At 42.0% G+C, this 24,678-nt stretch overlaps 1 protein-coding gene across 2 annotated transcripts; it reads left to right on the forward strand.

Moving 5' to 3' along the window:
- Window positions 1-7,905: 7,905 nt before the first annotated feature.
- CTNNB1 (catenin beta 1) lies at window positions 7,906-23,057 on the forward strand. Of its 2 annotated transcripts, none has more exons than XM_075315175.1 (16): window positions 7,906-8,166; window positions 14,923-14,971; window positions 15,154-15,381; window positions 15,458-15,711; window positions 15,922-16,160; window positions 16,340-16,541; window positions 16,717-16,861; window positions 17,052-17,155; window positions 17,237-17,575; window positions 17,904-18,062; window positions 19,176-19,295; window positions 19,447-19,597; window positions 20,114-20,235; window positions 20,664-20,724; window positions 22,661-22,884; window positions 22,969-23,057. In XM_075315175.1, the coding sequence occupies exons 2-15, from the start codon at window positions 14,959-14,961 to the stop codon at window positions 22,867-22,869; spliced, it is 2,346 nt and encodes a 781-aa protein (XP_075171290.1). In that variant the 5' UTR covers window positions 7,906-8,166; window positions 14,923-14,958; the 3' UTR covers window positions 22,870-22,884; window positions 22,969-23,057. The 2 variants fall into 2 exon arrangements, with proteins under 2 accessions (XP_075171290.1, XP_075171291.1); XM_075315176.1 differs by having other exon boundaries at window positions 7,906-7,952.
- The last annotated feature ends 1,621 nt before the right edge of the window (window positions 23,058-24,678 follow it).

Below are 24,678 nucleotides of genomic sequence, written 5' to 3' on the forward strand. Positions count from 1 at the left end.
TTTCATGTTCATTGGACACCTATAATGCTCAGGTAACATAATATACACCTGGTTATATGCCATATGCATTCATTCTCCTATTATCTACAGATATTTCATGTTCATTGGACACCTATAATGCTCAGGTAACATAATATACACCTGGTTATATGTCATATGCATTCATTCTCCTATTATCTACAGATATTTCATGATCATTCCACACCTATAATGCTCAGGTAACATAATATACACCTGGTTATGTGCCATATGCATTCATTCTCCTATTATCTACAGATATTTCATGATCATTGCACACCTATAACGCTCAGGTAACATAATATACACCTGGTTATATGCTATATGCATTCATTCTCCTATTATCTACAGATATTTCATGTTCATTGCACACCTATAATGCTCAGGTAACATAATATACACCTGGTTATATGCTATATGCATTCATTCTCCTATTATCTACAGATATTTCATGATCATTCCACACCTATAATGCTCAGGTAACATAATATACACCTGGTTATATGCCATATGCATTCATTTTCGTATTATCTACAGATATTTCATAATCATTCCACACCTATAATGCTCAGGTAACATAATATACACCTGGTTATATGCCATATGCATTCATTCTCCTATTATCTACAGATATTTCATAATCATTCCACACCTATAATGCTCAGGTAACATAATATACACCTGGTTATATGCCATATGCATTCATTCTCCTATTATCTACAGATAGTTCATGTTCATTGGACACCTATAATGCTCAGGTAACATAATATACACCTGGTTATATGCCATATGCATTCATTCTCCTATTATCTACAGATATTTCATGATCATTCCACACCTATAATGCTCAGGTAACATAATATACACCTGGTTATATGCCATATGCGTTCATTCTCCTATTATCTACAGATATTTCATGATCATTCCACACCTATAATGCTCAGGTAACATAATATACACCTGGTTATGTGCCATATGCATTCATTCTCCTATTATCTACATATATTTCATGTTCATTCCACACCTATAATGCTCAGGTAACATAATATACACCTGGTTATATGCCATATGCATTCATTCTCCTATTATCTACATATATTTCATGTTCATTCCACACCTATAATGCTCAGGTAACATAATATACACCTGGTTATATGCTATATGCGTTCATTCTCCTATTATCTACAGATATTTCATGTTCATTCCACACCTATAATGCTCAGGTAACATAATATACACCTGGTTATATGGCATATGCATTCATTCTCCTATTATCTACAGATATTTCATGTTCATTCCATGTGTAACTTGCCCAAGAAACCTTTTATAGATCTACATAATATACACCTAATAAGTTATTACCCTCATTCTTTTTATTTATTCCTTTTCATCATTCTTTTTAGTATGTCCCGCTCATCTCTCTGGGAATACAGTTGTTTCTGTAGCTCCCATCAATGCACACAATTACACAGTCTCTACATGTCGGAATACGCACAGAAAGATGTGTGTTTCTTTAAACTAATCCTGGAATCAGCTACTGTAGAGAGAAGGAAGTTGGCAGTTCTGGCAAGGATCACTGCCCTGTCTTCCATTAATATGTGGAACAGAGAGCGAAATGAGTCTCTCCTTCTTCCTGTGTACTGTACAATCATCTAGCAGGAAGTAGCTGCAGCCAGATGTCCTCAGTGAAACACTGCTGGCATACAAGAAGACAGATTTCTGGCATGTTGAGAACATATGTAGGAGCACAACTGTGTCCTCAAAATTCATTTCTGTCCTTTCATAAAAACCATAATAGCTGTTACATGCCATCCTTTTACTACCAACTGAGATGTAAAGACCAATGAGGAAAACTTTCAGACTTTAGCAAACAACTATTTAGCAAGTAGCTTTCTAATATCACTGCAAACAGCCATTGACCTTCACTAGCTTACATCATACCAAAACACGAACTATCCTAATAGAATTTTGACATTTTGTCTGGAATATAATAATTTTCAGTGTATTGTCACATATGACAAACTTGTTCATTTTTTTATGGATTTCTGCAAACCCATTTTGAAATTCCAGCAACCAATCTGTTGTGTTTACGTGTTTAAATGGATTTTCTTCCACTTGATACTGATGACCTACCTTTTAAGCCCCATCATACACAGTAGATGGCTGTCGGTCGAAGGATACTTCAGCCAATCATTCAGCTGACAACCATCTTGGCCATCTTTCTTATACACAGGAGTACTCACTCAGCTGAGTGCTCTTGTGTTCTGTATGAAAGAGCCGCCAATGGACATCCTTCAATGGCTTATCTCCGGAAGAAAAAAAGTGATTGGCAGTCTGAAATCAGACATAATTGATCAACATCTCCCCATTGTTCAGTTTTCATATACATTTGAATCTTTTGTTGAATCCGTCATTATCGGCAGGTGGCACCAACATTAGTTCAATGTGTATAAGGTACTTTAAATGACATCAATATTAGGTCAGTCACACCCATTGATCTGCTCCGTCACACTGTTTAATGGCCACTGTTGGGTAGTGCAGATCAGCCCCTATTCAAATAAAGAGTTAATCTGCAGTACCCAATAGCAGCTTTGAAAATGTGCAGTGCAGCTGTGTTATTCCACTCCAAATACTGCTTTCTGCTGACGCTGTAAACAGCGGAGCAGTGGGCGTGCTGATTGTCAGACCCCCACTGTTTTTATACTAAAGGGGTTGACTAGTCTAAATCCACAAGTCTACAGTCACTCTATGTTACTGCAGACTCACATCGCAGGCACTGTTTGGATTCACAAGTGTCAGAGATGGGAATGGCAGTCACGTGGCCATGAGTATACAATATGTATACTCCAAGACAGAATGCAACTAGATGAGTGCAGCATTGCTCAATGCAAGTATATTGATTTGAGGTCGCTCCCATGTAGATTCTGGCTGGGAGCATACATATCATATACTCATGGCCACGTGACCGCCGTTCCCGACTCTGACACTGGAGAATCCTCACAGCTCATGCGATGTGAGGATTCTCAAGTCTGCAGTCTTACAGATTGACTGCAGACTTGTGGATTTAGATCGGACAACCCCTTTAATGACCTTTCTAGGGAATAGGTCATCAGTATCAAAGTGTTGGAAAATCCCTTTAAGGTGCCCATAGAAATTAGAGAAACCCACTGTCCAACTCATCAATTTTGGCAGGATTGATAATGGTTATGTGTATGGGGAGCTTACTGAATGTCCACCAACAGATAATGTTGGAGAAATTAAGGAGCAGCCATGTTGAAGTTCAAAGTCAAATTTCCTCTTGTTCTTCCCCAGAGGTGTCTAGTAGTGGCTTACACCCGTATCTGGTCATAGAATACACATACATGCTTAGGAAACGTTTTTAAGCTGACAGCTGTTGAAGGTGTATGGGCACCTTTAGTGTATTCATCTCTTATCAAGCTTGTGGACCCATTGTACTAGGCTTATACTGTATACGAAAACCCAAAAAAATGAGCCAGACTATAAGCTGTGTACTTGCAAAGTGTGAAAGCACATTCATACTGTGGCCATTTCACAGACAAAACCAAAGAAAAAAACAAATGCAAGAAAATTACTAAATAGCAATAGTAAATGTAAATAACAGAGTGATTGGTTAACACCAATTTGATCAAATCACCACTAACTAATTACCCTTTGTTATTTACATGTACTATTGCTGATTACTTGCTATAGAGTTATATACTAATTTTATTTTTGTTTTTTTGCATTTTGTTTTGGGTGTTGTGTTATATCTTATGCTGAGCATCCACCTATTAACATTTATGAAGATCAGAAAGGGTATGTGCTACTTAAAGGCATTGTCCACTACTAGGACAGCCCCCTTCTCATCCCCCATGTTTGCCCTCCATTAAAGTAAAAAAGCTTATACTCTTGTCAGCACTGACATTCACAGGGCTCATGTGAGGTGGTTGCATCGTGCAAGCCCCACGCCCAATCACCACCGGCCTCTCTCTCTGCCTTCAGACGTAACAGTACTCAACAGGAAGTGATTGGCAGCGGCAGCTCATACCTCCTGTTGATTACTGCATATGTCTGAAGGCAGAGAGAGAAGCCGGTGGTGATTGGGCGTGGGGCTTGCACTGCATGACATAACCTCACGTGAGCACCAGGAGAGCACCGCTGGAACTGTGCCGACAGCGGAAGTGAGTATAAGCTCTTATTTTAGAGAAGGCAAACTTTCTGCATGAGAAGGGGTTGTTCTAGTAGTGCACAACCCCTTTAACCACACTATTGGGTCAAAAGGCTACCTGCATGTTATAAATCTATTTGCAAGGTTCAGTTGTTGCATAATTTCACTTTTTTTCATTCAGCATTTTCAAGATATCTGCTTACTGTAAATTAATGAAAGCTTTCTTTAATGAATGTAGTCCAGAGGTAATGAGTTGAACAGCTTGGTTTCCACTGTATATTGTAGAGAACTGATACCATCTCAATTCTTAGGCTAAAGCCACATGAGCACTACTGCGAGTGCATTGTATGACACTTGGCTCCCGCTCTGCTGGAGTGTAAGGCCGGTTTCACACATACGGCTTTTCGCCGTTTTGCCGGTTCCGACGCACCCCAGTACAGTGTATACAGTACAGTGGCGGTGCGACAAGCTTCGGTCCCATGGTGTCATGTGACCGGAGCATGTGACCCGGAAGTTACAGTGCTGCTATTGTACTGTATCACACTGCACTGGCGTGTGCCGGAATCGGCAAAACGGCGAAAAGCCGGATGTGTGAAACCGGCCTTAGCCGAGTGTCATGCCACTGAGATCCGACCCTGCGATCACAGCACAGCTGTGGAGTACAGGGCGGGCACTATGGAGGGAGGGGAGGGACTAATCTTCCTATATCCTCCATTATCAGCTGATTCATATATCGCACTGCACTCTGGTGTAATGCGAGTGCAATGCGATGTTTCTCTCGCACCCCTAGACTTGTATGGGTACAAGAGCAAATTATTTGAATTCCACCCGCAGCATGCTGCAATTGTTTTCTCGGTCTGATTAGGGCTGAGAAAATAAAAAATCGCTCATGCAGCCCCATAGAGTAACATGGGTCCAGGTGGAATGTTTTACTCGCCGTGTGTCCTTAGCCTTATACCCTTTATTTTTGCACAATCTTTCAGATTAATTTCTCGTAAAAATTGTCCTAGATGATAAAGAACTGAGAATACTTTTCTTACTTTCTGGTGAAGTGGAGCTTTTAGCTTATTTGTCTTGTGTCGGGTATTTGTTGTATTTTCTTTAAATTCTGAATTGTATGGTATAATTGTTTTAGTAAAGTTTTCAGGCAGTAGTCTTCCACACCATACCCCAAGCTAGAGGATCAGGTCAATGAATGAGTTACACTGGTCCTAGTAGCCACATGTCTGTGGTGATTGTCCGCAGTGGGGTGCAGAGATTGAACCGCTTTCCATTCTATTATAGATTGGAGTGGCATTAGAGGTGATCGGCAGCTCAGGCTAGAGATGTCACCCCTCTTAAACTTGATCAGAAGTACATCACTTTTATTACATGAATGGGTAAAGGAGTATGTTGCAAAAATTATATCACATGTGTAGATACGAGCTCATGCTGCGAGCTAAGAAGCCCAGCACATGGATGGACCAAGCGTTCCGCATCACTCCATATACACACCGGCATACCATAGAGTCATTGTAGGGACATTGCTGTAGCCACCAGCCTGGAATGTTGCTGCTGGAAATCTATTTATGGCATTTTGGTCTGACAAATGTGTGGAAAAGAAAACAGATTGTGAAACTGTAAACCCCCACTGTGAGATGTAAATGAGCTGCAGGAGCGTCACCCGCTCACAATACAATATAGAACACAACTCTATGGCATTTGTTGTACACATTAGTTATCATTTGGCATTTCAATAATAGGGGACCGCACAATAACTGAAATAAGGGGACCTGCAGCCCATATACATTTAGCACCAGCTTCTATTCAATTCTTTTCTCCATAGAGTAATGTCCTGTAGATTTCAGCAGGTCTCAGGAGAAAGGAAAACTCTAAGGTCAAATTTGAAGGCACCATCATTCTGAGAAACAGCTGTCTACACATCACCATGCACCAATATATAAGGATCCAGTCTCTGCTCATTGAGGATGGTAACAGCTGATAGAGTACAGCTCGGACATATAGAGGATGGTAGCAGCTAATAGAGGACAGCCCTGCCTCAGAGCATGGTAGCAGCTGATAGAGGTCAGCCGTGCTCAGAGGATAGTAACAGCTGATATAGGGTGTATCACCGACTAGAGTTTAGGAGTACATAAATATAGCAGAAGTTCACCGATATATACTCAATAAAAAAAAATTCATATTTCTCTTATAACAGCCTCAAAATAGGTACCACATAAAAATGTACAAAAAAAAGAAGAAAACCACAGTAATGGATATAAAAATTTGTCACACATGTATCTGTGCAATTGATGAGGTAAGAGGCTCTAGAGTCAGCCAACGTGGGATGGGGGCACCAAGAGTCTAGGGTGTTAAACCTCCATTGGCAGGTAGGGGGAGGATAGAACCTACTAGCGCCACTTACCTCATACATTGCACCAATACATGTGTGACAAATTTTGATATCTTTTACAGTGCTGATAGAAGACAGTCCTGGCTCATAGAGGATAGTAACAGCTGATAGAGGACAGCCCTAAATGATATAGGATAGTACCAGCTGATAGATGATAGCCCCAACTCATAAAGGATAGTACCAGCTGATAGATGATAGTACCAACTGGTAGAGGACAGCCCTAGATGATATAGAACAACTCCAGCTGATAGCAGATAGTACCAACTGGTAGAGGACAATTCCAGCTGATAGCAGATAGTACCAACTGGTAGAGGACAATTCCAGCTGATAGCAGATAGTACCAACTGGTAGAGGACAATTCCAGCTGATAGCAGATAGTACCAACTGGTAGAGGACAATTCCAGCTGATAGCGGATCGTAGCAGCTGATAGATGATAGTACCAACTCATAAAGGATAGTACCAGCTGATAGTACCAACTGGTAGAGGACAGCCCCAGCTGATAGAGGACAGAAATTGCCAATATAAGACACTCAGGTGATGTAGATCAGACTGGGCTTTGATTTGTAGGGTGCTGCAGCATATGTTGGCGCTATATAAATGAACGCTGATGATGTAGGGCAGTTGTAGCGGCGTGTGTGGAGGTTGCATGCCTCCTTGGATGTAATTTGGGCGTTGTAGTGCCTGAGCCTCTTGAGGTGAATGGAGAGACAGATGTTGATAGATAGGCAGAGCTGACGGCTTTCCTTAAGTTTCTGCAGCACCCTGAGAAAAGTTAGTGGTGAGCGGCGCCGGTCACCGCTCCCCGCCCCCTCCCGCTTTGTCTCTGCCTTCCTCCAGCTCCACATTCCAACCCCGGGGAAAAGGTGCGTGGGCCGCATCACCAGTCTAGGATCACTCCGCCAGCTCCAGCCACACAATGAGCAGCAGCGGAAAAGCGTCCCCCGCCCTCCACCTGGGGCTCCTTTGGGAATATGCTGCACTACTGTATATATGACCGCCGTTCGGTTCTATTATACTTCCAGATAAATTATGGGAATGCCTTATTTTCCGCATGAAAACGTCCAAGCCTGCTTTCACAATGTGGTAATTACGTTAAATACGTATTCCGTATATTCAGAGGTGTCAGCTGACCACTTGTAATTCACCCTACAAGCTCCCAGCACAATACCCCGTTCACACATCACGGACACAGCCGAGAATAGGCGGCACTATTTTTCGTATCACTCCGCCCTCCCCTCCTCGCTCCCCCCTGCTGCGTGCCGAGCAAGCGGAGGGATACACCTCAGCCGGCGAAGCGCCCTGGTATAAAACCAGAGTGTGCGGCGCCATTTTAAGCCTCTGTGTCGCGTTGTGAGGAGGGTGAGAGCGCAGAGGTACGCGGCTGGCTGGGAAGCCACGGGGAAATTGCTTATAACGGGGACTGATTAAACATTACCGGGTGACTTACGTACCTTCTGGTACAGAACCGTACGTAACGTTACTCCTGTCGTGGGGCGCGGAATAAGGAGAGCGGGGGTTGGTGGAGGAGGAGGCCAACACCGGACGACATTGTTATTGCAGCCGGAATCTGGAGTCCAGGACTGAGCGGTATGTGTGCGGCTGTGTGTGTGCGTACTGTGGGCCTCGCCTGCAGCCTCGGCCTCCGGTGGCCTCTGCTCGGGTGATCACCCATCCTCTATCTGCTCTTTGTCTCAGGACTGTTTACTTTTCGGTGGAGCTGTAACCTGAGCTCCTGTGTATTTTCTGAGAATGGCTGCTGGGGCGGAGGTGCTGTCCTGCTCCTCCCTGCCCTTATACAGAGTTCCTGCTCAGTACAGGTCTCCTTCCTGACTGCTGGCCTCATTCTGCTGCCTCTGTGGCATTGGGCTATGATCAGTGGCTGCTTTGTGGCCATTAGCTGTCCAGCTCTACAACCTCCAATTCTTAGCAGTGGTCTCTGCCCACTTCTCCAAGTCATGTGAATTGCTGCTTAGTGTTTTCCTCCATAGTAATCTGTGGGATCTCCTGGGGGCACAGAACACACAGCCTTCTCCATCCCTATGGTAAAGTCCTTTCTGTGTCAGAAGTGGGGACCCGCAATATAAAGTGTGGCTTGTTTCCTTGGAGGTTATTTTATTGACCTAACACTGCATGTGATTCAGCAATGGGAAGTGTGATTGTCATGAGACTGTGGCAGTAGAGTCCCATGTGTACCAGGGGGATCGGGGGCTTCATGGCTGTAATGTACTCCACGCCATCTTGTCTGCATAAGCCTGCTATTGTATAGCCTAGAATATCATTTTCCAATGAGAAGTCTTTGGGAAAACACCCAAGTGTGCTGCCCCGTCACATTCACCTATGATGGAAGCGGCCAAAATCAGCGGTGGAAGGCTTCTTTCTGTACCCCCCCAACGTGGGCTGGTGGTGGTCAGATTTGACTGCCAATCTACGAGAAGATGCCATGGCAATACACTGTCTGGTAGATGTGTTGCTAGATGGATTTTGGTTGGATTTTTTTTTTTCTATAATACCAATTCTGTGTACGTGTGGTTGGACTTGATTTACATGTTTGGGCGCTCCCATATGGGCTGACTGCTGTAGGTAGACACAACTGTCAGTATTGCAGAACATGGTGGCTTGGTTGTTGGCTCGGTCTCCTTGTATTACTGGTGTGTGGTGTTCCCAGCTGTCTTATTGGGGGTGGTTGTATGTTCCCCATAGGTTTTTGTGTTTTCTCACTGTCTACAGGTTCACCAGCGTGCGGTTAATGTAACCCCACACATTGGATTGAATATAACACATTCTGCAGTGGCTGCCAAAGTATATCGTACAGATTATATTTTGACCACTGCAGTCACATTAGTCCTTGTGTATATACAAGGTATGAATGCTTCAATGCAGAGATCAAAACTATACAACAGCAACAGATGTAATTTTTTTTTTTACAAAGCTTGTATGTTGTTTTCAGACTTTTTTTTTTTTTTTTTTTGTTCCCCCCCCCCCCCCCCCACCTACTTTTTCTGACTTCAGTGTATTGGTGTCCTGGAGATTCTGCTTCTATTGCTCTCTGGATGGGTAGTCCCAGGCATAAGATGGCAGGCTAGCGTGTGTATTTTGAGATGTTATTTGAGGACACTCGCCCTCTGTGGTATGCACAAATAAAGGTTTTGATTGTCCACCATCATGCAGCCTTTTCCTCTGGGTTTGTGCAGTACATATGTGGGCAGGTACTGTAAAGGTGAGGGTCTTTTTAACTGTTTTTTATTGGCCAGATAATGTCTTCCGTACACTTTTTGAAAACCTCTAAAAGTTGACCGATGACGGTGAATTTCTAGGTGGATTTGGCTCCTGAGATTTCCTGAATAAAATATACCCAAATTGCATGTTTTTGTGAGCTTGGTCTGTGATGGGTATGTTCCAGTCCTGGCAACTGTGGTAATAGTACCAGGATTGGCACAAGAACACCATGATCTGCCACATTGGTGTCTCATTCATACGCTAAGTAATTTGCCAGTCATTATTTATTACGCATTGCATTAGTACCATCGTAGTCCTCTTTACCTTAGAGGTTGTCATTGTCCCCATTGGGGCTCATAATCTAATTTCCCTGTCAGTAGGTCTTTGGAGAGAGAGGAAACCGAAGATTAAAGGGCATCTGCTCATAAAGCATAATGTTATGGCTTTTTTGTTGCTGACATGGAGAAATGACCCCCAAAGTGTGTACAGTGTTGAAACCTGGTAACATCCAGGTGTATCCATGCCTTGACACTGGTCTCTGGGAGGCTATAAAAATGGCGTTTATGGTTCTGCTACAAAATGCAAGAACGAAGGAAGTGCAAATCACTTCAGTGTTTCCATGATCCTCTTCCTTCATTTGGGGAACGGAGGGTGTATTGTGAATGGACGCAGTGTGTGTGCTGAGTAACTAGTGAAGGCTGCCATTGCCCCACACCCCCCAGTACCCGAGACTGGGACTTGTGTACTAAACAGTAACGTATAAGGTGGTCCAGTGTACGCAGAGCAGTTTCCCTGATGTTGTTAGTATGGGAAATGTGTTTATGGCAGCTCTTTGGATGTCCTATTTGCATACCTATATTAATGTATTGTAGTTTTTATTGGGAAACTGAGATCCGTGCTCAATAATCCTGTGATAGTGGCCATGTTTTCATCAGACTATATATCAGCACAGTCTGTTTTGAGAATTGGCCCTGTCTCCATTCTAGCTTTTGGTTTTTCTGCATGTTTGTGTTTTTTACAAGAGACCCTGGATTACAGTAGTAAGCAGTATTGTGTATTGATTCCTAGTGCCATTGCTTTTAGGGGCAAAGAGCTTATTTTTAGTGTTTTTCGACTAGCTTTGAATACAAATTGTACTGAATGATTGACTTGTAGCTTGTCTTGCGTATCTCCTACCAGCCCCTACAAACCAATGGCTCCCATGATTCAGTGGATGGACTCCCCCGTACTCTGTATGGAAGGGTAACATTTGCTACCCATGACAAGTGAATGCGCCTCTCCAGAATTTCCAGCCTAGACTGTTGTCTGTACAGGATGGTGTAGCCTTGGGAAGGGTTTGCTGTCCTGATTGACTACTCCAGTGATGGAAGGGTTTGTGGGGTTGTGGACTGTAAATACAGCTCTCTGAAATGGGTTTACATATTCAGCAGTCCTGTCTTTGTTGATATTAAAGCCAGTCCTTGCTTTCTAAACTGGGGCTCTGGGCAATATTCACAGCTAAAATGTGAGCGGTCAAGCCATATCCTTCCATTGTTGGCCATCAATGTAGCCATATAGAAAAACATTCAGGATTTTTCTTCATGTTTTTAGCCTCTCCTGATTATTTTATTTGTAAAATATGTAGCATAAGATGGTAGAAGCGTTGCTTTGTAGAAAGTGCAATACTTTTTGTTCCTGGAGCTTATTGACCGTTGAGTTGTAGGCTGACTGTCATGGCTTCATTACCATTCATGGCTACATGTCCCTCTACCGAAACCATGCTTCCTCTTAGGTCAGACAAACTGGTGACTGCTTGTTGGCCTGAATAGGACTGAATGTCATCTAATGCGGGAAACAGTCTGGGTGCTGGTGTGCTTCCTGCACCACGTGCCCAGATCTAATGGTTTGTTGTATTTTTGACTGCTTATTTTCTCTGCTTGAACTATAAAATGTGTTTTTTGATGGAAAGCGGATGGGATGAATGGAAATCTGCTCGTACTTTATTTTTGGTGGGTTTTTTATGCTGCATAAACTGACCTGCGGAATTTTTTTTTTTCCTCCCCAATTTGCAGCATCTCCATTTCTTCGTGTGTACGCTGAGTTTTCTGTGCAGAATTTCCTCAGACTTGCATTAGATGCAGGTGAAGACACATGTTGGGTGTGGATTACTTGCGTTTTTGAAGAGTTTATGCTGCGGAAATAGTGTCAATACCAGGAAGTTTCAAAAACAAAACAGATTTATTTAATGCATGATACTCCAGACAGACATATAAAAACACATTCTCCAGCGTCAAACAGTCAACAAATACTGATTGGGAAAGTAGCCTTATAGTTGGGCTTTTTTGTATAAAATTCCCCAAAAAACACTGAATTATCAAGATTGTCTTGTCTTCGTTTAGTTGTACAGACGACTTGAAGTGGACATCAGAAGAATATTGTTTTTTTTTTTTGTTTTTTTTTGGAAGCCGCAAAGATTTAGGAGCCATCTTGATTTCATTACATAAGCATTAATAGAAATTCAAAAACCCTTCCAATTTAGATGCCAGTAACTAATTTAAAGCTGCTTGGCTTCTGGGGGTGATGTAGTGAACAAGACGTTGTGAAACACTTTTTTTTTTTTTTTTTTTTTTTTTTTAATCCTACCAGAGTACAAAGCTGTCTAAACCTGGGAGTTTGTCACTCTGCTAGGGCCTGTATTATGGTCACCACTTTCTAACTAAAATGAAGACCCTGTTAATTCTGTTTTTCATGTCTCGAGAAATGCTTTAAGGGAAACTGGCATTTTATAGAATTTGTTTTGTTTACTCATAGTGCCATTAATTCTACAAAGCTTTACAGATGTGATTGTGAACCCCAGTGGGTACAGTGACAATCTAAATTAAATATCTGGATCTCTCTGGAGTGTAGGAGGAAACCCATGGAAACATAGGTAGAACATACCAATTCCTGGCAGATGTTGTCCTTGTTGGTATGTGAACTCGGGACCCCAGCGCTGCAAGACCTGCAGTGCTAACCACTGAGCCCCTTTACAGTGCTAACCACTGAGCCACCGTGCTGCCTATAAGACGTAATCACTTGCATTAATGACTGTCCCAAGTGGGGAGGCTACAGCTTAGTTCCTGACTTTATTAGGGCTGCATCTCAAAGAGCTGAAAATGTTGTCCGTGTATAATATAACCATCGAACTCTGGATTATAGGGTGAACAGACCCATATGTAATGGCCGGCCTTTGGGGCTTTTAGGTTGTAGATTTTCCTAGCAGAAGCTATTAGCTCCAGGGTGGATAAAAATCTTGATTTTTTTAAAAAAATCAAAAAAATCAGATTTTTTTGATTTAAATCAGATTTTTTTGATTTAAATCATTTGATTTAAATCAGATTTTTTAATCAAGTTGTACACAAGCAAAACTTTGTATTTTTGCAAATCTAATTGTTTTACACAAATAAAAATATTAAAACAGTTGATTATGAAACCTAATAATTTTTATTTGCACTATTAAACACTCAGAATTGAACTACAGAGAGTAAGTACTTTTTAACAATAGCCTATCTCTAACGTTTGAAGTAAGCAAACATCTTCAGTGAATACATCAGTCCTTTAAGCCTACTGTTTATTTAGGACTTTTAATAGGAAAACCAGTTGTCCTGCTTTAGCAGTTCCTAAGCGGTTTCGGACTGTTGTGTGCACAAAACCAAATGAAGAAAACAATCTCTCTACTCCTGCGGATGAAGCCGATGCAGTCAGTAGCTGAGTAGCTAGATTTATTATCTTTGCTGGAAGAACAAGTGATTGCGACTTCCACCAGTCCAGTGGTTTTAGTTCATTAACGACGTTAAGATCTGCTGCTGGCATCTCAACAAAATGAGCCCAAATAGGGTCTCTCTTACGACCTGCTGCCATGGCAGGCTCACACAGATCACTTATGAAGTTTGATTGTTACTACAGCCTGAGCCAAGCACTGCTGATGTTACTACAGCCTGAGCCAAGTACTGCTGACTATCCAACACGTTTGGGCATGTCAACTGAATGCAGGGAAAAAGAAACTAAACCAAAACTGAAACCAAGCTAGAAGTGTGGAATTAAAGGGGCAGTATGAACAAAATGTGGAGGCTATTAATAGTTTATACAATTAAGACATGCTGCTTTTAAACACCTACCTATTGCCATATAGTAAAACAAAAAAGATTTTTACTTACTTTGGGGTCCCCCCCTCACCCTGGCGTTAGATCGTTGCCCCTAGTTTCATCCGTGTAACTATGGGCGCACATGCACACTGCTCTCACTTCTCATTTTAATCGTGATTTATATTAAAAAAAAACCTTTTGATTTAAATCAGTGATTTAAATCATGATTAAAATCATGATTTAAATCGATCCGATTTAAATAGAAAAAAATCTTTTGATTTAAATCGTGATTTAAATCATGATTTAAATCGGCGTGATTTAAATCAATCCACCCTGATTAGCTCCACACTGTTTTAATGGAATGTTATGTAACAATTAAAGGTTGTAGTATAAAGACCCTAGAATTTATAAGTGGGAGTTAGGGTATGTGCGCACGTTGCTTTTTACCTGCTTTTTTGCTGCTTTTTCTTTTGCGCTGTTTAATGCCAAAATGGATGTGTTCTTCTATTCAAGCAAAGTCTATGGGAATTTGGGTTTCTTGTTCACACTATGTTGTTCAAAATGCTGCCTTTTTGTGGCAGAACTTTGGTCAAAAACTCAGCTTTGCAATGCAAAACCCAAATGGCAAAAACAATTGACATGTTGCTTCTTTGAAAAGCTGAGTTTTTGACCAAAGTTCTGCAGGTAAAAAGCAACGTGCGCACATACCCTTAAACGTGCTGATGTAGTACGGTTTATAGGATACCATCATCCATGATTCCTTCCACATGAGGACTGATATGCATGTCCCTGCTTTTTTGCTTTGTAAGCATTGCTTGTCAGCTATTCTGCATAGAAAGTGAACCAAAACTCCGCAATCCTAATGCTTAATCTGGTATGGAATATTAATCTGGAATTGTGTTTGTATACAATCATCTGATCACTTCCGCTTAAATGTCTGCTTTACATGTTTATTTATTACCCATGCTGTTTCTAAGTGCAGTGTTTTCTGATATATATATATATATATTTTTTTTTATTAAAGGCCTCTACATTACAGCAGTCTGTCTTGGACTGAAACATGGCAAATCAAGGTGACTAGTAATATCTATATCTATATATTTTTTTTTTTTTTTTTTTTTGTCCCAAAATAAGAGGGGGGATTTGTCTAGTCTGAATGTTATTTGAATTTGCAGAAGCACATGACCTTCTCATTGTGATAGCTATGATATGAAGAAACCTTGTCCTTTCTAATTCTTATGTTTTTACTGTTTAGCTGACCTAATGGAGTTGGACATGGCAATGGAGCCGGATCGGAAAGCAGCAGTAAGCCATTGGCAACAGCAGTCATATCTGGATTCTGGAATTCATTCTGGAGCGACTACAACTGCCCCATCTCTTAGTGGGAAGGGGAATCCAGATGAGGAAGATGTGGACACATCCCAAGTACTGTATGAATGGGAGCAGGGCTTCTCCCAGCCTTTCACTCAAGATCAAGTGGCAGGTGAAAATAAAATTTCATACCTTTCCTGTAAACTTGCAGATGTTTCTATTTTCTAACGTTGTTTTTTTTTCTGTAGATATTGATGGTCAGTTTGCAATGACCAGAGCCCAGAGGGTGCGTGCTGCAATGTTTCCAGAGACCCTAGACGAAGGCATGCAGATCCCCTCAACACAGTTTGATTCTGCTCATCCTACAAATGTGCAGCGCTTGGCCGAACCTTCCCAGATGCTGAAACATGCTGTGGTCAACTTGATAAACTACCAAGATGATGCAGAATTGGCCACTCGTGCTATTCCTGAACTTACAAAACTGCTTAATGATGAGGACCAGGTAAGCGCCTCCTATGCAGCCAAGCAGCATTCATTGTGAAGAATTAACCCTACACTTCATGAGAATTAAACATAAACTACACTTGTATCTGATAAAGATTACCAAGGCTTTTAAAGCTGGAAGTGTTTAAGGTTTCCAACTTCATCTGAGGTATCTCTAACTTTCTTTTTTTTTTTTTTTCCCCCCTCTCTTCCTTCTTTTTTAATATAGGTTGTGGTTAACAAAGCTGCAGTTATGGTTCATCAATTGTCAAAAAAGGAAGCTTCCCGCCATGCGATCATGCGTTCCCCACAGATGGTTTCTGCCATTGTTCGTACCATGCAAAACACAAATGATGTTGAAACAGCACGGTGTACTGCTGGTACCCTTCACAACCTTTCTCACCACCGTGAAGGGTTGCTGGCCATCTTCAAGTCTGGAGGCATTCCCGCTTTGGTTAAAATGCTCGGGTATGTCTTGTCTAAAGTCAATAACAATTCTACATTAATCATAAGTAACTCCATTAGCTATTCAGGTGTTGTGTGGCTTTTTTTCCCCCTTCCAGTTACCCCTCAATGTCTAACATTGTTAGTGATTTGTAATTGATGATTTTTGGCACTTAATGTTCTTCTCTAAACCTTTTTCACAGGTCACCTGTAGATTCTGTGCTCTTTTACGCAATCACAACACTGCACAATCTTCTCTTGCATCAAGAAGGTGCAAAAATGGCTGTCCGTTTAGCTGGTGGATTGCAGAAAATGGTTGCTCTGCTCAACAAAACAAATGTCAAATTTTTAGCCATCACAACAGACTGTCTCCAAATTTTAGCTTATGGGAACCAAGAGAGCAAGGTATGTAATGGTAATGTGGCTGCATGGGGTTTTGTGATCAGAGCAGTGGAACGTAGCACTCAAGATTGTAGTAGTTGCAGCACAAGCAATGTGTCTTGTGTTACACCTTGGGCAGATAATTAGTGATCGTTTTAATCTTTAGGCTTTCTTTTCTTTTTTTTTTTTTCTCCTATAGTTAATTATTCTTGCAAGTGGTGGTCCCCAAGCATTAGTTACAATAATGAGGACTTACAGTTATGAGAAACTTCTGTGGACCACAAGTCGTGTACTGAAGGTGCTATCCGTCTGCTCCAGTAATAAGCCTGCTATTGTTGAAGCAGGTAAGTGTGGTGGTTGGGGTTTTGTTTATCTGGAGTTTACTGAATTTAGTTGAACTTGTGCGCAACACTGTGTACTTAAATTTGATGGCGTTGACAAATGTGACATGTAAGCATCAACTTACAAGTTCAGTCCTGGTTCAGGACTGAAGTCCAGATCATGAATGGAGTACCATGTCTTACTGTCTTGTAGGTGGCATGCAAGCCCTGGGGTTGCACCTCACTGACCCAAGCCAGCGTCTGGTACAGAACTGTCTCTGGACACTAAGAAATCTTTCAGATGCAGCAACCAAACAGGTAAAGCATTCCTTAAATCTTGTTTGGATTGTGTCTTTAGCCCAGGCTATTCATTGATTTTGCAACTTTATTCTTTTACAGGAGGGAATGGAAGGTCTTCTAGGAACTCTTGTTCAGCTGCTTGGGTCAGATGATATCAATGTTGTAACTTGTGCAGCTGGAATTCTGTCCAATCTTACTTGCAACAACTACAAGAATAAGATGATGGTCTGTCAAGTTGGCGGTATTGAGGCGCTAGTGCGCACAGTTCTACGTGCTGGTGACAGAGAGGACATCACAGAGCCTGCTATATGTGCGCTTCGTCACCTGACCAGCAGACACCAGGAAGCCGAGATGGCTCAGAATGCTGTACGACTCCACTATGGACTCCCAGTGGTGGTGAAGTTACTGCACCCACCCTCTCACTGGCCTCTCATTAAGGTAAAACAATCCTGGTATTCAGCCCTTAATATGTATGTGAACAGTCTTTGCGTTTTCTGAGCAGAAACTGGTTTTAAGGCATTTCGAAGAGTATTTGGTGTTTGTTTGAAAAACGCCTGTGTGTACAAAGCCTTAGATATGCTGCAAGAGACTTTAACGAACTAAACCTAAAAATGTTCTTGCTATGGGCTTCCAAGATTTTCCCCATATCCCTGTAATGGAAACCCTGGAGATACTTATATCTCCCCCCCCCCCCCCCCCCCCCCCAACCCCTAAATCCCCCTTCCATTTTTATAAAGTGACTTCAGTTGTGTGGTTTTTGTTTTAGGCAACTGTTGGCTTGATTCGTAACCTTGCATTGTGCCCAGCTAACCATGCACCATTACGTGAACAAGGTGCTATTCCAAGGCTGGTCCAGCTTCTGGTCCGTGCTCACCAGGACACCCAACGTCGCACATCAATGGGGGGAACACAGCAGCAGTTTGTGGTATGTTGGCTGATTTCTTAAACCATCTTTAGCACTCCTCGTCTTGCGAGGGCCGAGTTATATAGGAACCCAATCACAATGATGCCTAATATGCAGGTGGTGTACAAATCAAATGCTAGTGAAGGCAGATGCAGTAATCTTTTAATTACTAAGATATACTAGAATGGCTTGTATTTCATATCCATATTAAAGGGAATCTGGCTCCAGGCTTTTGCTGCCCCATTTGAGTTGAGCAGTGGATCACTTCCTGGGCTGCATGCTGTTGTGATAAAATCCTTGATCTGCCGCAGATATGTCCTCTGTATAATCCCCTGAAGGCTGTGAGCACTGTGCATAGGCAGAAAGCTGCCAATGAGCAGTGAAGGTGGGTTTATACAAAGCTCATGAATATAAGCTAAATAGCAGGTTTTCTAGTACTCTGTAGTAATCTGCTGATTGTAAATAGTCGCGAGCAGCGCAGTAATTACTGAAATCTGTATCTATTGCTACTTTATCTGTTATGATTTAGGGTACTTTCTCACTTGCGTTGGGCGGCTTCTGTTGCTATCCGCAGCCTTGAGGAATTACGGTAACCATTGCAGGAAACCGTTATATTCCTCATAGACTTCTATTAGCTACGGATAGCAACGGATGGCCTTGCATTGCATCCACCCCGCGGCACATCAGTTGTTTTGACGCTGACCGTCGGGCGGATGGAACGCTGCATGTAACGTTTTTCTGCACTTGGCGGAGTGTCAAAAAAACGCAACCTGCAGGATTCCGTCGGCTCCGTTGTTTTTATAATGGATGCCTATAGTGGCGGATTCCGTTAGAATCCGTCATTTTGACGGATTCCGTTAACGCATCCGTCTTTACACAACTGCGCATGCCCAGATGTGTAAAGTCAAGGAAAAAAAAACCTATAACGGATTGCGTTATTTTGGACGATCCGTTGTGCCACTATATGCAACGCATCCGTTGCATGCGTCACACAACGCAATGCTACGGATCCCGTCCAACGCAAGTGTGAAACTAGCCTTAGACACCAAAAATCTACATTCCATTTTTAAATGTTAGAATATTTGTCAGACTATACATGCCCGGCTGCAACTTTATTTATTTTCTTTATTTTAGGAAGGTGTACGCATGGAGGAAATTGTTGAAGGGTGCACAGGGGCTCTTCATATTCTTGCACGGGATGTGCACAACAGAATTGTTATCCGAGGGCTAAATACCATTCCACTTTTTGTACAGGTAAATGTAAAATTGTAGCTTTTGGGTATAACTTTTACTGCAACAAAGGGCCAATAAGAAATGCACTTGCCTGTGTTAAAGTAACATGTTTGGTTGGAAAGGGGGAGGACTGACATATTTTGGTAATCTAATTTGCTCCTCCTTTTTGTAGCTGTTATACTCTCCCATTGAGAATATCCAAAGGGTTGCAGCTGGTGTGCTCTGTGAACTGGCTCAAGACAAGGAGGCTGCTGAGGCTATTGAGGCTGAAGGTGCTACTGCCCCTCTGACAGAGCTGCTCCACTCAAGAAATGAAGGCGTTGGTGAGTAGAAATCAGTCCTCGAAGACTGAACATTTTGACGTCTTAAAAATATCAGCACTTCATGTTTTAGTTAGCACAATGATGACGGTTTTAGTTGACCTACAGTAATAGGCTGTTTTTTGTGTGGGTTTCAAAGGGCTCACCATAAATATCACCTGTCCACAGGATTGGTGATTGACCATGGCAAACCTCTGTGGAAGCCTACCAATCCCAAGTACAGGGCTCTGGAAGGCCCGGTTTACATGGAGTAATAGTCACACACATTGCTAGCCAATTTATTTTTGTGACTGACCTCTGTCAGGACCATTAGATGGTGAACGACCTCCCCACCCCTTCACAATCGCACCTTTTTACCGATCTTCCTATGGACATTCTAAAGTGATTGCAATTAACATCAACTTGCATACCTTGACGAGTGCATTGACACACAACCGACTTGGCTGCCTATGATATAGCTGTCTCCCATCTACCACAAGCTTATGTTAATTGAATGCTTGTTCCACCCCCTCTCTGCAGCAACATACGCAGCCGCTGTACTATTCCGTATGTCTGAAGACAAGCCTCAGGACTACAAGAAGCGTTTGTCAGTTGAACTTACAAGCTCCCTGTTCAGAACTGAGCCAATGCCTTGGAATGAGGTAAGCCTGCCAAAGCTTAATTTTTCTGTTTAAAAAAAGTGTATACCCTCCCACCGCAGCAGCTGTTCCTGTGATGTCAGCAGTGTTGGCTGTTGGGTTATGTGGCTGCAACTTGTCAGTATGCTATCAATCAGTGGCTGTAACAGTCACATGGCACAACAAAGTAGCATCACCTGCTGGGAACCGCACTCATTGGTACACCACTGCTTGTGGGAGGTGAGAATACTTATTGTTGAGGGTGACATAAGCCACTAAAAGTACAATAACTGTTCTAAAATGTCAGTGTGTGTAAAATTAAAAGTGCAAAAAAAGTATTTGATCTAAAATATGCTTAAATGGCGGTGATTATTTGTGCATGACCCCATTTTTATTTAAAATGTAACTCTACTAGAATGGCGTTCTGTATAATTGTTGCCCCTCCTTTTCAGGCTGGAGATCTTGGTGTTGATATCTGCGCCCCTGGAGAACCACTTGGATACAGACAAGATGGTAAGTTGTACGTCAAGCTGTGTTGTGTGAGGTTGTCTAAACAAAGTTATGTCACTATGCGGGGTCTACAGGCATCATATAGAGCAACAGACCTCTCCTTGGTCTGTGTTAACCTAGGAAGGCGTATTTCCATTCCACTAGCAATGGGAGTGCTGCTGTTTGTGATTGGAGCAGCAATCAGGTGACTACAGCATAGTATCATCTGGAGATGCACTGTTCTAGTTACAGAACCACTCCAGCTAATTGCAGGCTGCAACTCTGGAGCTCTCGTGTGCAGAGGTCTGTGCTGATCTATGCATGTTAGTAGGGCAGTATTATGTGTTTCTATAGTGCCAAGTATATGGTGAACTTATTTTATTCCCCCCCCCCCCCCCCCTCTTCTTCGACAGACATAACTCTATTTTTCTGTCATCAGCGCTGTATGAGTTTTTGGGGTTTTTTTTTTTGTTTTTTTTTTTCTTTTTTCTTTTTGTTTTTGTTTTTTCAGGACGAGGTGTAATTTTGCATAGTTTGTAAAGTTTACATTGCAAAAAGTACAATTACACAATTTTTTTTTATTTACCTTGTTCAATATGTGGGAAAAGTGACCTGGCAGTTTGATTATCCCTGGACAGTGAGTATGTAGATGGCAAACATCTGCAGCTTTTCTTAGTTGGAGAAAGGAAAAAAAATAAAATTCAAAATTGTTTAAAACAAAAAACTCCTCCAATTTTTAAGTTTCCAATACCCATAATGTTTTTTTTTATATTTTGTAACTTGGTGCTGGGTTTTTTTTTTTTTCATCCTAAGCTGTTACAGATTTATTTTATTTACCGTATTTTTCGGACTATAAGACGCACATGACCATAAGACGCACCCTGGTTTTAGAGGAGGAAAATAGGAAAATAAAATTTTAACCAAAAAATGTGGTCATGACACACTTATGGGACGAGGATCTGCTGCCTACGGGGGTAATGTCCCCAAATTCTCTACTAAGGTACACCATTCTGGTAATGATCCTTCTGCCTTGTATATGATCCTGCTCATAAAATACCCCCGTCCATCCTGCTCATAAAATACCCCCATCCTGGTATATGGCCTGTATCCTGTGGCACAGAAAAAAAAAAATAAACGTTTATACTCACCTTTCCTCACTCCCTGCAGCACCGATCAGCTTTCCTTTCTGTCTCAACTGCAGCGCCGCTGAGTGGAGCAGTCACCGTTGTCTGCAGCATCGCAATGTCTTCCGGTCTGTGCCAGTCAGCTGATATGTGTGGACACTAGCTACGCGCACAGCGATGACTTAATCGCTGTGCTCACCGCTCTCTACACAGATCAGCTGACCGGCACAGACCGGAAGACATCACGATGCTGCAGTGGGATGGCTCCACACACTGTGACGGGTGAGTAAACTGATCCACTGCGCCCCGCGCTGATGCACGAGGGCAGTGAATACAGCCGCACATGATCACTCCAGGCTGTAGTTGCCAGGGGTGATCATGTGGGCCGGCTGTTAATTATGCGCGCACCCCCCCGCCTGTCAGCTCTGACTTCAGCGCTGAGAGATGATGGGCGGGAGGATGGGTGTGCATATGAAATAAGCGGGCCCACCTGGTCACGGCAGGCGCTGCTACAGCCTGCTTGTGCCCCCGATGACCAGCAGCACCCTCATTCCCCGCAGCCACATTCAGACCTAAGACTTACCCCCCCACTTTCCCCCAACATTTGGGGGGGGGGGGGGAGTGCATCTTATGGTCTGAAAAATACGGTATGTATTTTAAGTAGATGCTGTTTTGATCTCCTTTTTATTGTAATGTTTTTTGGATTTTTATTTTTCTTTTGTATGGTTTATCGATCGGATTAATTTGTTTTGATGGACAAGACTTTTCCAAATGCAATGATGCAAAATGTTTGTTTTTTGCCGTCAATATGACTTTAATATCCTATATTTGTGCAGATCCCAGCTACCGATCTTTCCATGCTGGCGGATATGGGCAAGATGCAATGGGAATGGACCCAATGATGGACCATGACATGGGAGGACATCATCCTGGTGCAGAATACCCAGTTGATGGCTTGCCAGATTTAGGCCATGCTCAGGATCTTATGGATGGCCTGCCCCCAGGTGACAGCAATCAGTTGGCCTGGTTTGACACTGACCTGTAAATATATCTATTTTCGGTAAGTGTTGGCACTTCTTGGCAGTGCTATAGCTATATCATTGTATACACTATGGTAACCTGGCTTCATTTCTTTCCCCTGCAGTTATTGTCAGAATGAATTTGCATTGTGATTGGCCTGTAGAGTTGCTGAGAGGGCTGAAGGGTGGACTGGTTATCTCAGAAAGTGCCTGACACACTAACCAAGCTGAGTTTCCTATGGGAACAATGGAAGCTAACTTTATGTTCTGGTTTTTTTTTTTTTTTTGTTTAAATTTTTTTTTTGTTTTTTTTTTTTGGTCGGAGGAACAATACCAATGGATTTTGGAAGTGACTCGTACATCAAGAATGCACAAGAATTGATTGCAAGCTGGAACTTCTCAAACACTAGCCTTGCTTGTTTAAATAACTTTTTTATTTTTATTTTTTTTTTTATCTCTGTAATGGTACTGACCTAGCTTGCTTTTCTTAGTATTTAGATTTCTTTTCCTTTTCTGCGGTAACATTTTAAGTCTCTGTAGTGTTCAGTTAGTGCATATTGCTAAAGCGGTTTCTAATTTTTAAGGATCAAGTAAGTGTAGAACACTAATTCATAATCACTCTAATTGTATCCTGAATAAAGTGGAACATTGTGTAGCCTTTTTTGTATAAAACATAGACAAATAGAAATGGTCCAAATAGTTTACTTTTAATATGCTTAAAATAAGCAGGTGGATCGATTTTTGATCAAAGCTTTTATCTGGGATATGTCTGGGTAGGGGCCAGTAAGAACTTATTTGGAACCTGTAATGGACAGTTTACCAGTTGCCTTTTATCCCAAAGTTATGTACTGAGGCCACAGATGCTTAATGAAAACAGATCATGAAATGGCTCAGAAGAATTAAAGTGGACTTTTAATGCATTCTACTGTGTCACGTTATTTTAAGCAAGTCCATGTGGAATGGGTTTCTGTGGTCTTAAGGAACGAACCTATATGTTTGTAAATGGAATGAACAAAGTAAAGTTATTTTTAAATTCAGATGTGTCTCGTCTGAACAGAAGCCTCATTTCTCTGAGAATCTATTGCTTTAAATGTTCTGCCACATGGTCACACTTTCTGGAATGTGTTTATGTAGGGGCAATAAATGTAAATAATTATGTATGTGCTACTTGCTGCCCTTAACAGAAACAATTTAACAAAGTAGGATTAAAATGTGGAGTTTGTGGAAGAAGATATTTTACTGTGTCCTGTTAGTCTCTGAAGTGTCGGCTTCCATCTTACTATTGTATGGAGTTTGTTAAATTGTGCTAACTTTTTAGGCATTTGAGGACAAATCCACTTTGTCAAACACGGACAAATATCTGCATGATGTCAATTGACCAGTGTTTCATAACTTATTAGTCAGACTAATAAGTGATCTGTAATTGTAGCTGCTTTCATCTGTCTTATAACCTACCAAAAGTTAGTATAAATTATGAAGATTTGATAACTGATGGGTTTCCAACACTACTGTGGCTGATGTGTAGTCTAAGGGGTACGTCTCACATAGTGAGATCGTTGCTGAGTCACGGTTTTTGACCTCATTAGCGATCTCGCTGTGTGTGACACTGAGCAGCGATCTGGCCCCTGCTGTGAGATTGCTGCTCGTTACACACAGTGCTGGTTCATTTTTTGGTCGTTGCGCTCCTGTTGATAAGCACACATCGCTGTGTGTGACAGTGAGAGAGCAACGATCTGAATGTGCAGGAGCAGGGAGCAGGCGTCTGGCAGCCTGCGGTAAGCTGTAACCAAAGTAAATATCGGGTAACCAAGCGAAGCCCTTTCCTTGGTTATCTG

Source organism: Anomaloglossus baeobatrachus, chromosome 6, assembly GCF_048569485.1.
Source record: "Anomaloglossus baeobatrachus isolate aAnoBae1 chromosome 6, aAnoBae1.hap1, whole genome shotgun sequence".
Lineage (NCBI taxonomy): Eukaryota > Metazoa > Chordata > Amphibia > Anura > Aromobatidae > Anomaloglossus > Anomaloglossus baeobatrachus.

Bases quoted from the DNA above. Each gene is read 5' to 3' on its own strand.
- CTNNB1 (XM_075315175.1), top strand. The intron at 15,712-15,921 runs GTAAGCGCCTCC...TTTTTAATATAG, and splicing joins TGCTTAATGATGAGGACCAG to GTTGTGGTTAACAAAGCTGC. The intron at 17,156-17,236 runs GTAAAGCATTCC...ATTCTTTTACAG, and splicing joins CAGATGCAGCAACCAAACAG to GAGGGAATGGAAGGTCTTCT.